The sequence below is a fragment of the Lytechinus variegatus genome, chromosome 16 (genome assembly GCF_018143015.1).
Source record: "Lytechinus variegatus isolate NC3 chromosome 16, Lvar_3.0, whole genome shotgun sequence".
In the NCBI taxonomy this organism is placed as follows: domain Eukaryota; kingdom Metazoa; phylum Echinodermata; class Echinoidea; order Temnopleuroida; family Toxopneustidae; genus Lytechinus; species Lytechinus variegatus.
In genome coordinates, this window is record NC_054755.1 from 11,151,588 (window position 1) to 11,166,345 (window position 14,758).

Below are 14,758 nucleotides of genomic sequence, written 5' to 3' on the forward strand. Positions count from 1 at the left end.
TCAATGCGCGCCCCTTGGGATTCCGTGGGAATTCTCCACGGACACGCCCCCATCAACAGATCTGTGATTGGCTTGGCAAGGCATGGGCGGCGCTGTCACGCAGCGCCCTTGGTGACAACTAGCCAACTACAACGTGGGCACAGCAGTAGCGTACCTTAACAATTTTGTCGTGATTTCTGTTAGTACTCAAGAATCTATCAGAGACAATTGTGCTAATCAATTTAAATGTGATAATAGCGAAATTTCAACGGCACTTGACGACAGGGTTCAGGATTGCTGAATGAGCCTGCTTAAAAGGCAAGTTGTGCCGGTTACAGTTGATTGAAACGGCCGGGGTTATTTTAGCTGGTTATACTGGGTAACATGGACTAGTTCTGGTTGGTTGGCTGGGCTTGTGTTTGGATGGAATTGCATTGGTTGGCTGCATAGGCTTGTATCTGTTGACAGGATGGGCTTGCATGGTTAGATAGACTTGCTATGATTGGTTGGGCTTGATATGGTTAAATGATTCGTTATTATCATAAGGATCCATGCTCTACAATCAATGCTTTTAGTGGATCCCCTCAGTTCTAAACGAGTTTTTGTTAATACATTTGTACATTTTTTAAATAATTTGTCTGTAGTTGATTTGTAATTATAATTGATATGAATTTGGATTTGTTTATGCAAATGGTGCAGATTCAATTTATATTTGTGTTTGGTTATGATGTACATGAATGACACTGAAAACGAACTTGTTTTGGATGGTTGATGTTCTTGCATTGGTTGGATAGGTGGGCTTGTTATGATTGGTTGGTTGGTTATTATGATCATAGTGACCCACGCTATACAAGCAGTTCTATAACTCATTTCCGACCAAGCTGTTACTATTATAATACTATTGTACAATTTTGTTTTAGAATTTTTCTGTAGTTGACTTGTAATCATAGGCGGCGGAGGGACGAGGGGACAGGTCCCCTCCTAAATTTGAGGTGGGGGGACGGTCCTCCCCTAAATTTTTTGTTGATAACCTTTTTTGTCTTTTTTTTGGCTTGTCATATTTTTTCCTGCCTCCCCCCCCCCCCTTTAATTTAGGTTGATGACCCGACCTTTCTTTTTTTTTCCTGGCCAATTTTTTACCTATGGCCATCACAGTATTTTAGGTGGACCCCTCTTAAATTTTTTTGGCTTCCGCCGCCAATGCTTGTAATTAAAATTGATAAATATTGACATTTGATCTACGTATATGATGCATATTTGATTTGTATTTGTACTTGGTTATGATGTATGATAGAAATTGAAAATGAACTTGGTTTCGTTGGTTGGATGAGTTTGCTATTGTTCGTTGGTTGGTTATTATGTTCATAGGGATCTACGCCCTACAAGGAGTGCTCTTTATGGATGCCCTCACTTCCAACCAAACTTTTTTTTAATTGTGATTACAATTGTTATGTATTGGCATTTTTTTATTATTAAAGGATGTATATTTCATTTATATTTTTATTGTTATAGTTGACTGGTTGGGCTTGATATCGCTGGTTGGTTGGGCTTGTTTTTGTTGGCTGGCTTGGCTTGTATTGGTTGGTTGGATGGGCTTGGATTGGTTGGCTTGATGGACTTGCATTGGTTAGTTGGATGAGCTTCTTACGGTCGATTGGGTTTGATATGGTTGCTTGGGCTTGTTCTGGTTGGTCGGATGGGCTTGTTTTGGTGTTCGGCATGATTATTGAGTCTTTTTTTATATCGGTCAAATTTCAACACCAGGCTCTGTATACTAATTATGTCAAGAAAATCGGGAGAGGGAAACCCAAATTCCAAAAGTCTCCTTGCTTGGAAGTCCGGTTGGATGTCTTCCGGCAGGTTCCCCTTCCAAGAATTCACGTTCAGCTTCTCCCCAACTTTATTTCACACACATGAGATAATCTTGTATTGAATAGCTGATAAATGTAGAGAGGGGAATCTGCACTCCAGGAAACATCTGTTCTGGAATCCCGTTTAGATATCTTCATTCTGGGAGGTCACGTGACCCGGTTTCTCCCTTAAAATGTGCTTAATTGTTGCTTGATAAATATTGTTTAGAAACGAAGTCCTTGGTAACAAATTGTAAATGTCGTTTTACCTGGGGAAAATCCCCCAGTGGCAATAAAAGATGAGAAACGGCAATACATGCTTCATCTGTATTTATTCTCGCAATGAAGGTTACCTTTGTGAACAGAGTTTGTAAGTTATGAAATTATCCATATCTGAAGTTCGATTAATATCTTGTTTGCTGCCTTTTTGTCATCTAGGGTAGATGCTAAGATCGATGAGGGATTTAATCGAGAGATATACGTTGAATTTGTTTAGCATAATACCCCCATAGTTGCCTGTAAACCTGCTTAACTCTTAAAACGCCAAAGATCCCGAACTTCGTACTGCAAATGGGTGACTTTACGATAAGGTCTTACAGAAAAAAAAGGAATATCTAATAAGCATGATGATGACCAAATTTTAGGTTCATGCCCTGGGCATATAATCGCTATGAAATCGCATTAACGGCCATTTCAGGTCCGGCATGACGGAGGCGTTTGTGGCGGGGAGGGGGGGGGGGGGGGGGGGGGAGGTGTCGCCCCTTTGTGAGTTTTGAAGGCTTGAGAAGAAGTAAAAATAATGAAAAGATATAATTGAGAACAGGAATCACAGTAAAGAAAAGTATAATAAGGAGAGGTCAATATAATCGAGAGGAAAAGAAAAATACAACACCACCGTTGGGTGATTTTGCTTCCCCCCGCCACCCACCCCTACATGCCCCATTAAGACACACCATCCCCCCCCCCGCGATGATCCCCTTTCCAGGGCAGAAAACAGAGCATTATAAAAGAGCGATCGTCAAATAAGTCATTTGTAAGAAAAAAAAAATTGTCACAAATATGGAATAGATTTTCATTGTCATACTGACATCATTTTCATAATGTATAGCCTTCCCTTTCCATTTACCAGATTTGCTTTAAACTCTCATTATTTCGTTTGCCCTTGTTCCCCTTTTTTAAATCTCTTATTGACAGTGTAAACTTTATCGATGTCTATCGCAGAAGGAACGAAATGTCAGTAACAGCCCTTTCACATGGTAAAAATAATCGTTATTTGAATGATAATTCCAGTGAAAAATAAGGCTAATGACAATTTTTTTAGCACGTGTGAAACCAAACTAGAATCAATAACGCTGATCACAATCACGAATTCAAATTCTACTCCGGAGGTGAATTCAAGGGCCTTTCCACACGTGAGTCTTGAATCATCATTGTAATGATGATTGCTATTGTAATCGTGACTGTGATAACACAAGAGGAAGAATGGGGATGATTCCCAAGCCCCGATGCCTGATGTATACATTGTTATTACGCTGTTAGAAAATTTATAAAGAAGTTCCTGCAGCAGAGTCTCGAGAACACCTGTAATCTTACCAGATTGCGTAATCTTACAGGAAATTGGTATTTGGTGCATGGAATCTTACTAATTTCCTTCAATAAAACACCCTTTTCCCTTTTTTAAACAGACCTGTTCTTTGAAATTGCAGAAAAATTCCTGTTTAATGAATTTACAGAATGATTCTGTTATTGCTTTCTGCAAAATCTTCTTTTTTTTCTCTGTAAAATCGTGTTTTTTTTAACAGTGTATTTTCATGTTATTTTCAAAAATATTTCATTTCCAAACAAAACTTTTATACTTATGAATGAAGTTTATTGACTATAATCAAATTACGAAGTGAAAATGACGAAGATCGCTTTGTGGATTCATTATTAAAAAAATCACTAGTCCGAGAAGTTTCAATTGTTACCGTTAAAGAAGTTGATCTAGGGAAGCGCACATTTTGCCTCTTTAGTCGGACTTTGATTGTCATCATAGTCATATATTCTGGAAATGTCTTTATTTTCCTCTCGTGTATTTTTTTTAGGGGACGGGTGCTTACTCTCTCTCTCCATGTCTCCGACCGTCACCTCTGTGTCTGTATCGCATCGTTTGTTGAATTAATTCGAGCAGTTAAAAATGACTTATTGTTCTTTTTCTTCATTCCACCTTTCATGTTTGTAATTTTTCAATATCGGTTACCCAAGAAAAGTTGCTATGTCATGTATATATGTTATTGATTCACTAGTACAAAAATTAAAGAATAAGTATCAGGCCTACGAATATACGGTGAATTTCCACGAATATACAATTTGGCTCACGCAACGAATAAAGCATTATTCCGACAAGCTCAGTATTATCTATACAACATGTAATAAGCAATTGCTCGAATGAGCTGAATGAAGCAGCAACGATCACGGGTAATTATGCAAATTATTGTGGCGCCTCCCAACTCTGCAACAGATCCGACATAATATCAATGCATAACGTCGGATGATACTTTCCTAAAGTATATACTTACACAGAGACGATAACAAGGGAAAAAACATGTAGCAGTGGGAAGGTCGCATGCACGTGTGCAGTTGACTAATGATGGTAGTTCATTGTCCTCTACCATGTCTACTGCTGTATCACCTGAAATATTGTCTTTTGATTAGGCTTTTTTCCTCTCAAAAGCTCAACCTCTCATCATTTGCGTTGCTGAATTATATTTTCTTGGCATTTATTGTAAATCTCTCAGTCAAGTCTTGACGCGGTTGGTGCTTGTACTCCCTTCACTCGTTAACTTCCATCGAATAAACTATCACCGTTCTACATTTTTATTTGGTAGACAAAGTGAATTCTCTAACAATTCTCTTAGCGAGCGAAGATTTTGTATGTAGTCTTCAACAAGGTATTTCAATACAGAGAATAGGCCAGACGAGCCATGCATTTAAACTGTTCTATTTTTTCTCCAAAAAATCATATCCACGTATCCCGAAGTTTCTTGAAGGTTAGTGATAAACAAGAAAGATCTACTTCAGACGTTTATTACTCTGAGAAAAATATGCTGTATACTTATTGTTTGGATGCACCTTTACCATTCATTTTCTCTCTTCCATAGCTGCTATTCCACCATTCATGTTGCTATCTACAGCCTTTTCGATTGCGAATTAAACAAATTACATTTTTCTAATTTAGTTAGAATTGTCTCCGTGGCGACAAACGTTTGTCCATTACTTACATCACCTAATCTAAAACAGGCATCGACTAGTTCATTACATTAAGTAAGCGATGGCGTTGAATCAAACACTTTCCCCAGAGAGTATCTCCAAAGAGGAGTCATCTACTAACTTTGTTCAGATATGCGAGATCATCATAGGATGTTTTGGAATCTTTGGTAACCTGACGAGTGTTCTTGTTCTAGGCCGCCGTTCAGTCCGTAACCAGACCAACTGGCTGATAGTCAACCAAGCAGTTGTTGATGCCCTCGTTTCGTTCTTTCTCGTGGCAGCCGTCTCGACACAAATCGCAGGCGTATCTCCCAAGAATATGGACAGAGTTAGCGGGGAAATATTCTGTAAGTTCTGGGGATCTCTGAGTATTGTCTTTGGGGGCTTTGCTATATCAACATTTAATCTTACAGCCATATCCATTGAACGTTACATAGCTGTCGTACATCCTATCTGGTACCTTTCCCATTTCAAACAACGTGCAATGGTTATCTTGATTACGCTTGCGTGGTGTTTAGCCCCGGTTCTTCAAATAGTAACGGTGTCCACTCAGTACGGGGTTTCTCAGGAGGGTGAGTGCTATTACTATCCCAAGTACAGTCAGATCCTCGTAGCCCTGTTTTTCTGGGAGTACTTCATGCCCATCTGTGTAATGACTTTCTCTTTCTTCTCCATCATCGTGAAGTTTCGGGAGCTAAATAAGATCGCCATTGCGCGTACGCGTGAGATCCAGAATACACTTCCCATCCAAGGTCCAAGTGCGCCGGAAGAAGTGTCGGTCAACAGGGAGGTGGTGGCCTCGCGTCCAGCTGTGAAAACCTTACATGTTCCTGGAGAAATGGCAGCCAGTACCATCCGACCTGGGAGCTCTACTTCTTCGAGAGAACCCAACAGACCTCACGACCAGAGAAATCCAATCCAGGATAATGCAGTCGGTAGGATACTGAGGGAGGTGGTGGCCTCGCGTCCAGCTGTGAAAACCTTACATGTTCCTGGAGAAATGGCAGCCAGCAGTACCATCCGACCTGGGAGCTCTGCTTCTTCGAGAGAACCCAACAGACCTCACGACCAGAGAAACCCAATCCAGGATAATGCAGTCGGTAGGATACAGAGACGCAACACAACCAAGGTCCTCTTTTCTGTTTACATCATATTCCTCATTTGCTGGAGCCCCAATCAGTGGGCTTTTTTGCAGTTTAACCTCGGGGGCTATTTGGACTTCAAATCCACATTCTATCGTCTGACAGTGGTCATGGGCATTCTGAATACCTGTATCAATCCTTTCATTTACGCACTGAGACTGAAGATCTACCAGAGAGAATTGAAATCCATGATCCAATCATTTTACTGCCATTAATGCACTGCATGACCTGGGGCCCGTTTCATAAAGGACTTACAACTGTTGTAACCTTGCCATAATAGCAACTACCATGGTAACAGGGGTCATCAGCCAATCAGAATCAAGGTTTCCATGGTAGTTGCCACAATGGCAAAGTTACAACAGTTGCAAGTCCTTTATGAAACAGGCCCCTGGTTCATTCGACAGGCGTCGTATTGCACATCATTGTATTACCAACATGTTATTTAGCTCATACCTATTTTCAGCTCAGTGCTGCTACTTATCCCTAATTTTAGCTGGATTTTTACGTTGCCTGACACCATAACCTTCATTGTTGTAAATAAAGGCACAATGGTACCCCCGATAGACTGTATTGTGTATTGGAGTTGCGCCATGAGGGAAACAGCATGGCAAACAAAGATTATTAGTATTATCAGAATGTAAATCATGTTTGTTTAATTGATCATCGTCATAACATAGATAATTGCACCAATTTTTGTGGCATTCTTCGGTACTACTGGTGCGCCTTATCATGTATCACATTAGAATGTTCACTGTAAAACGAAATGTGTTATCCTGTTCACTACTGATTTTTCTAATTGATAAGTTCGTAGTTACTTCATGGGCAACTTTTGGTCAAATGACCTTTCATTTCTTTCGTCACGAAAGGCAGATTTCAAAGCAAGATATTACGTAAGCTTGCCTTACATAGCAGGATGAAGAAATTGAATGGACCAGGTGACTAGAATAGCACACCAATGAACACTTAATGAAGGTATTTGTTGCATTCCTACTTTGAATGCATATCTTAGCATGTTGCACAATGTACTTGACAAACTGTGAAATACCAGTCGTTCGTGGAAGCATTGTTGTTTTTTGTGGATGTTAATAAAAACGACAATTCAAAAGAAAATATGAATAATCAAGACATCAAAGTTGGTGCTTATCTCATTACATTTTAAAGCACCATGTCACTTTAGTACAAATGACCTTCTTCTGATCATGCGTAGAATCTTTTTATCATGCGCAGAAAGGAACTACGAACTGGCTTATTCCGATAGGGTTCGTGTACAAACGTAATCTGGTGGGTGTTTCATGAAAGTTGTCAGCACTGGCTAAATTGTCAGTGCTGACAATATTAGTTAAATCCTTGGTTTTGATTGTCTAAGAAGCACTGGTCTCTCACTGTTACTACAGTAACTGTCGGAGAAAGACCGATTGTCAGTGCTGACAACTTTCATGAAACGGTCCCCTGGTTCAGGTAGGCGATAGCTTTTACTATTAGGCTTTTGTTAACTTATTGCATAATGTCAGTAAGCCGTTCAAAATCATTTATGTGACGTGGGTTTAATTGTATAAATAATTTTGCAAGCACGTATTGACTATGATACACGATCGAGACAAAACATTATCAGAGGTCTGATCTGACATCTTATTCCTACCTGTATACTTGTGTGCTATAAGTCACATTTGACTGCAGACGTCATCAGTTCGCTTAATCTACTCATTTGCGATTTAATAAGTACGCGTACACATTATCCGCGCCGCCTTCAATTTCTGGCATTATTTGTAGGCCATAGTATCAGATATCACATATGAACCCTGAAATCACACTGCAGTTTCCCAGACTCTATGAATAAATCTTACCGTATCGCACACAAATCGTATAATTTTTGTGCAGAGGTCGTTTGTCAGTTCGTAACATGGTCCGGAAATGTACAAAATAATAGACTCACGGACTCCGTACGTTGGTCCATCAAGCAGGTTCGCCATTAAGCTTATCAAATAGACTTTGCACAGTGACGATCGTGACAGGTGGGGCTGATCGTGCAGTGATATTGGGTCGACATGCGGAGTAATGATATCTATACGGAGGTTAAAAAAGCACCTGCACAGCAAAAAACTGTGGTGTTAACCGGTGTTAGTTTTACACCTTTAGGTGTTATTACAACACCTTTTGTTGTTACATTTACACTCTTTGGTGTTATGTTTAATCCCTAGGGTGTATTTTTAACACCTCAGGGTGTGGTCCTCTATTAACACCAATTGGTGTCAGTTTTAACACCGCAGTTTTTACAGTGTGGACTATCTCAGCACAACCACTAAATATAAACCGTACGATTTCTTGTATGATACTAATATTGTAAATAAGTTTTAGTGGTTGAGAAGGCTTCGGAAATAGCAAGATTGCTGTCCGGTCTCCGCACGAATTTGTATGTCATGCTACTAGAGTCCGTAAAAATATTGATACATAAAAAGAAAAGAATGATATAGGTAGAGAATATGGGCAAATACGTCTTAAACAATAGCCAAATACGTCGACTCTCCGAATAATCTTACATAACGGTATTAAAGGTCTAGTCCACAACAGTAAAATGTTGATTTGAATCAATAGAAAAAATCAGACAAGCACAATGCTGAAAATTTCATCAAAATCGGATGTAAAATAAGAAAGTTATGACATTTCAAAGTTTCGCTTATTTTCAACAAAATAGTTATATGAACGAGCCAGTTACATCCAAATGAGAGTCGATGATGTCACCCACTCACTATTTCTTTTGTTTTTTATTGTTTGAATTATACAATATTTCAATTTTTACGAATTTTGACGATTAGGACATCCTTACCTGACATGCCTGAAGCACAAAATGTTAAAATAATGGAATTCCACGTGTTCAGGGAGGAATGAAACTTCATTTCACATGACAATGATGAGAAAATAAAAATACTTCATATTTCATATAATAAAATACAAAAGAAATAGTGTGTGAGTGATGTCATCAACTCTCTCATTTGGATGTAACTGGCTCGTTCATATAACTGTTTTGTTGAAAATAAGCGAAACTTTGAAATGCCATAACTTTCTTATTTTACATCCGATTTTTATGAAATTTTCAGTGTTATGCTTGTTGAATTTTTCTCTTTTTATTCAAATCAAGTTTTTGTTGGGGTGGACTTGTCCTTTAAATTTCGACGTCGTGAAGTGTGTGTGACGTAAGCATTCTAACACGAGCCTCGTTGACTCCAGCTGCTTTCAAACCAAGGTTCGATCGCTGGGTACGGTGGCAGAGACCGAACCCAGCGACCGATTAAATCACGACGTGAAAGGAAAAAAATGTCGGTCGCTGAGTACGGCCAGCTCTACTGCTTTTCCATCAGGGTACAGACGCTGGCTATGGTTGCAGCGACCGATGAAATCACTATGTGAAAGCATTTCATCGTACTCAGCGACCGATCGTTTTGGTAAAAAAACAATCGGTTGCTGAGGACGGTTGGAGATTACTTAAGCGACCGATCGCGACTGATGCAAGTTTGATGTGAAGGCACATCGTACTCAGCGAACGATCGAAATGCCCTATTCATCCTTTGTGACATTGATAAGATAAAACAAGATAAGATTTTATTCACTCTATCGACTCCCTCTCGGAGATGGACAGTACAACATATAAACAACATGTAACAAATTATAAAACCAATGTATGCGTACATTGTATAACTTTCAATATAATAATTGATATAACATTGTACAATCTGTTGTAAATAAAGAGGCTTTAATGTGAGGAAATTATAATTTGTAAACATTTTTTGGCATTGCTCCTATGTGTTTAAGATCGCATGCTCGTTCGGTTACGAAAATTCACAAGTCAAAGAAAATTAGAACCAGTGGGATTCGAACCTGCCATATACTGCTTGCCGGGCAGTGACTCAACCACCAAGCTATTCTGGTATAAGTCACGATGAACCGGAATACAAATACCCTCGATCCGTTTCTTTCTGACTCTTTGATTTGCAAATGACGGCCGCTGGCATTTGTAGATGGCATTTGCGTGTTAATGAGGTAGAAAGAAGAGATTCTAGGGTATTATACAATCTATTTACACAAGAAAATTGACTGGCCGTTTCACTAACCTACCACTTCAGGTACACGAACTGAACTAGGATTAAAACGCTTTTCCATGACCAATACACCTGGGACTTCAATGCACGGCGAATACTCTGTGTCACCAATAGCATTCTCTCCTTGTGAAAAAACGATAAACAAAAATAGGGATATTCCTCTCGTAAGTCTATGAAGAAAGGCAAAGTGTACACTGCATTTTAGAAGTAGGGATGTTAGCATTTAAACGGCCTTTGTAACAGGTAGTGCATGTGATCTGAATTTAGAATAGCGTTTTTCTTATTTAAGCACTCTAAATAATTTTCATATTCATGGTTACTTTTATGGCATTTTTTGCAAATACGATTCGACCACAGAGCTGCATTCCAGTCCTGACACAGAATATCTTTTAACCTCAATTTGGCCGTATATTCATGCATTGGCGGCGGAAGCCAAAAATTTAAGGGGGGACACAGGCCAAAAATATTGACAAGCAAAAAAAAAAAAAAAAAAAGTCATCAGAAAAAAATTTAGGGGGGACACAGGCAAAAAATATTGACAAGAAAAAAAAAATAGGCCGCTTCCGCCGCCTATGTATTCATGACAATCCTTGCACTCAAACCATTACATCAATCAAGCCAGAAATTTGATTGGCAAGATTGATTTAACGTAATTTCAATAAAATTTTTGCCAAGGAGAGTTAAAATCTGTAAGCTCATATCTTTATGCGACCTAAACGTAAATTTCGATAGCACACTGGAATATTTGTTTTCATGTCCTTTTAAAATTCTCAACCAGAAGCCAATTACTCTACATTTAACAAGATTCAGAATGAACCCCCGTCCTCTCTCCTCATAGACCAAACAATGTCCATAGCATAAATTATGCGCAGATCGTGATGCGCACAAACTTACAGCGATCGCTCTGGGCCTGACCAAATTTTGATGGCGGTTTGAACATGTTGAAAGCACGTTCGATCTTTCGCTGGGTTCGGTCGCTGCGACCGTAAAAGTAGTATAAGAAATTCAAGATATTTTATGACTTTTTATCAACATTTTTATTTAGTTCTGGATGGAATTGGTGATGATGACTGAACACAAGAGCAATGATCAGTTTGATCACAGGAACTCCATATTGTGACTCCACTCCTCTAATACCCACTAATTACTAAGGCGTTATCTTTTTTTTACAAATTGATAGAGAATCTTTGGGCTTTGACGGATCGACTCCTGCAATTGAAAACAGAAAAGAAAAACAAGTCCATAAACATGGAGATTAAAAATCCCAAGAAAAACAAGCTAATTGGTTATGATACGTCCCAACGGCCATGAATATTTTATAGAGATTCGTAATGTATGGAGGAAATGGCATCAAAATTACGTTCCATAATATTTTTTTACTATTAATACTAACTGAACATTTTACATACTGGTCGCGTAAACAGAACCATAAACAACTAGAATGTGTTTATCTAAGCTTTGCATAAGATAACGCAGGGACCCTTACACCCACTAAGGGGCGGAACCACAATTTCATGCCCTGTGATGGTCAAAGATTTGTACCTAATGACAATGATTTGTTTTAAAACTTATTTTTCTCTAATAGGTTAAGATTGCGGTGCCACCAAAAGAGTATTTACTCATAATCTGAGTTTTCGATTGAATGCGTGTTATTTCATGGCACAAGCTTTTGCCAGCTTGTGCTTGCCTGAAAGCAACTGCTCTTTTGTATGTCTTTAGCCCACTAGAAATAACTATTAAATATGCTTATTTCAGAAAAATAGCACAGAATGTACAGAATAGCACATTTGAGAAAAAAGTGCAAGTTTTTTCATCACAAAATGGATGAACAGTGACGTCAAAAGTCAGTGCACACCGTAGTTCAAAATATATTGCATTATTACAAACCATTTAATAAATTCTTATGAAACGCACTTGGCATATAATCATATTGAGAACTATGCTAAGCGAGATCGGTTGACGTTGTCAATACAAGTCGTTTGCATTTTGTGTTGCACCCATATTTGATTAAAACTTTGTTGGTTTTCAGCATACATTTGACTCGCGTTTTGTCTGTTGAGAAATTCAGAAGTTTACCTGTACTTTTAAAGCATTAATGTGTAAAGATTTAATTTCCGTTGTAATTTTGGGGTTGTCCTCTCTAACTTCTTGGATAAATGTTATTTTTATTATTAAGTAGTATTTATAATAAAGTTAAGACCGGAGCAACAGAGGAGGACAGAGATATGAGCAAATCTATGATTTTTCTATTTTGAGTGAGAAGGATATAAGAAACAACGAAGTAAGACAAAATAGGGGGAAAGAACAGTAACAAAGAGGTATAAATCTGTAATGTCGTCTTGCGATTCCCAATTATAAAAATAATTGAAAGAGTTTTAGTGACGATGAAAGTAATAACAATAATGATAATAATTCAAATAAGGATGATTAAAGACATCAAATGGAATCATCGCTAGAGGGTATTCATTTGTCTCGCAATCTACTATGGTCAACAAGGAAATTCGTGATCACTCTCGCAAAAAGTGTTCACTAGCTTACAAGTTCACGAGCTTTCGAGTGCCGCTGCAACTCTTTATCAAGTGACGAAAATTGTCTGATATCGTACTTTATTTATACTAAAATCCAGTAAATGGAATCATGTTTCGTCACTGGAAGAACAGGATACTGATATCAAATAGCCACACAAATTTAAAGCGAAGTTAGTACAAAAACAATCTTTCTCTTCCACTAATATCAGTATGTAAATATTTTAATAGCGCTAAGTGCAGTGTTTCTAAGCGCTTACAGTATTATCCAGGCTTCAGCACATTCTATCCTGATTTGGCGCTCGGGCTTTCAAGGAAATTCTTCCTACCGGTTTCGCATCACTACGCTTGAATGAAAACAACCTTGCCCTAAGATTAGGGATTTGAATCCCGAACCTAATGGTTTAATGGTCCAATGAACCACAACATCTTTGCATAATTTTGCGTGCATTATCAAGCGTAGATATGAAACAACTTTTCATTTCATTTATTTTCCAGTATTTTTTATGAACGCCTTGACACGTGCAGGCGCACAACGAGATCATTAAATTAGGACCAACGTCGTCATTTTAAGATACTTGTCAAATTATCTTAACGAGTCCAACAACGTCATGTTCCTCTGGCAGATTCGGCTTTCAAGAATTCTAAAAGGGTTTGTAGTAATGTTAATTATTAACAAGAGATTAAAAGAAATTCATGCAACAGGGAAAACATTCTCTATTCCTATACCATATGATAATTAAAAACACCCCCAGAAATATTCAATTCAGGCATACGTTTTAGCTAGTTCCCCGGCATCTACGATTGAAAAGGTGATTATAACAAAATTATATTATGACGGATTCTTAAGCGGTATATGTTCATAAGGTGTTACCACGCGGGGTAAATAATCATTCTATTCTTTATCATGTTTATTGTCTCTATATCTGCTTTTCCTCAATCGAGTGTCCACAGGCACAGGTAACATCCTTCATGATAGTTTGTACCGAGTACACTTCCAATAGACCCCACTCCATCTTTTCATTCGGTAGCGAACTTCGCTTGTTCATATTTAATTAACAAATTCGTCAGCAGAATTGTTATCATTTTAGTAGCACACATACACGATGACGGTACCAACTGCCCTTTTTCTTTTACTATCAGATTTGGTTATTAAATGGAGGAAACGACTGTTACAGTCAAGGGAGTGTAAGGTTTGAAAAGTGTACTTGTCGGGGAGGGGGTGGAGGGAGAGAAGTAGATGGAGGGAGAGAAAAAGAGAAATTGACTAGGAGAAAGAAAGAGAGAGAGAGATGTTGAGAGTTGTACAGGAAGACGATGTGTTTTGCGCGGTTTTGAAAGATAAGCTGAATTGCTAACTACTTTATAATAAATAATCTAAGCAGGAAAGACCCATTACCGTGATGAATAATTGACATTTTTTTGTTATCGGGAATATAAAGATTCGATGTACGAGATGGGGCTGCTCAATTTGATTATGAGAGAGTGCTTGTACACGATGCTTGTGGGGTCTGAAGTCGTTCGTTTCGGAAGGGTCATACGATAATTATGGGGAAAATATTTCATAAAACGCATATATAAACATAAATAATAATAATAACTGTGATGATGATAATAATGTTCAGTTCTTCTATAGCGCATTGCATATACCATTATATCTAGGTGCTTTTAAATACTTAATATTGATATTAATACCTTGTCTTTTTTACAGCGCACAAGTATTTTGAGGAATAAATTCATGCCAGGTACCAATTTACCTTAACTGGGTTAGGCACAGCACAATCTGGGTCAATTTCTTGCATGAATATCACTGCATTATGATGTAACAAAGATTTAAATAATGTACTATATATACACACTCACCACCAAACGCACACACGCACCCAGATCCGTGCACCCCACAACATATAAACAGACAC

The 14,758-nt window shown here is 38.3% G+C and overlaps 1 protein-coding gene across 1 annotated transcript; it reads left to right on the forward strand.

Annotated features, from left to right (window-relative positions):
* The first annotated feature begins 5,139 nt into the window (after positions 1 to 5,139).
* On the forward strand, positions 5,140 to 6,435 carry LOC121430220 (dopamine D2-like receptor). Its single transcript, XM_041627498.1, has one exon. It carries the CDS (start codon positions 5,140 to 5,142, stop codon positions 6,433 to 6,435), a length of 1,296 nt encoding a protein of 431 aa, XP_041483432.1.
* The last annotated feature ends 8,323 nt before the right edge of the window (positions 6,436 to 14,758 follow it).

Coding starts and splice junctions, on each gene's coding strand:
- LOC121430220 (XM_041627498.1), top strand. CDS start 5,140: ATGGCGTTGAATCAAACACTTTCCCCAGAGAGTATCTCCAAAGAGGAG.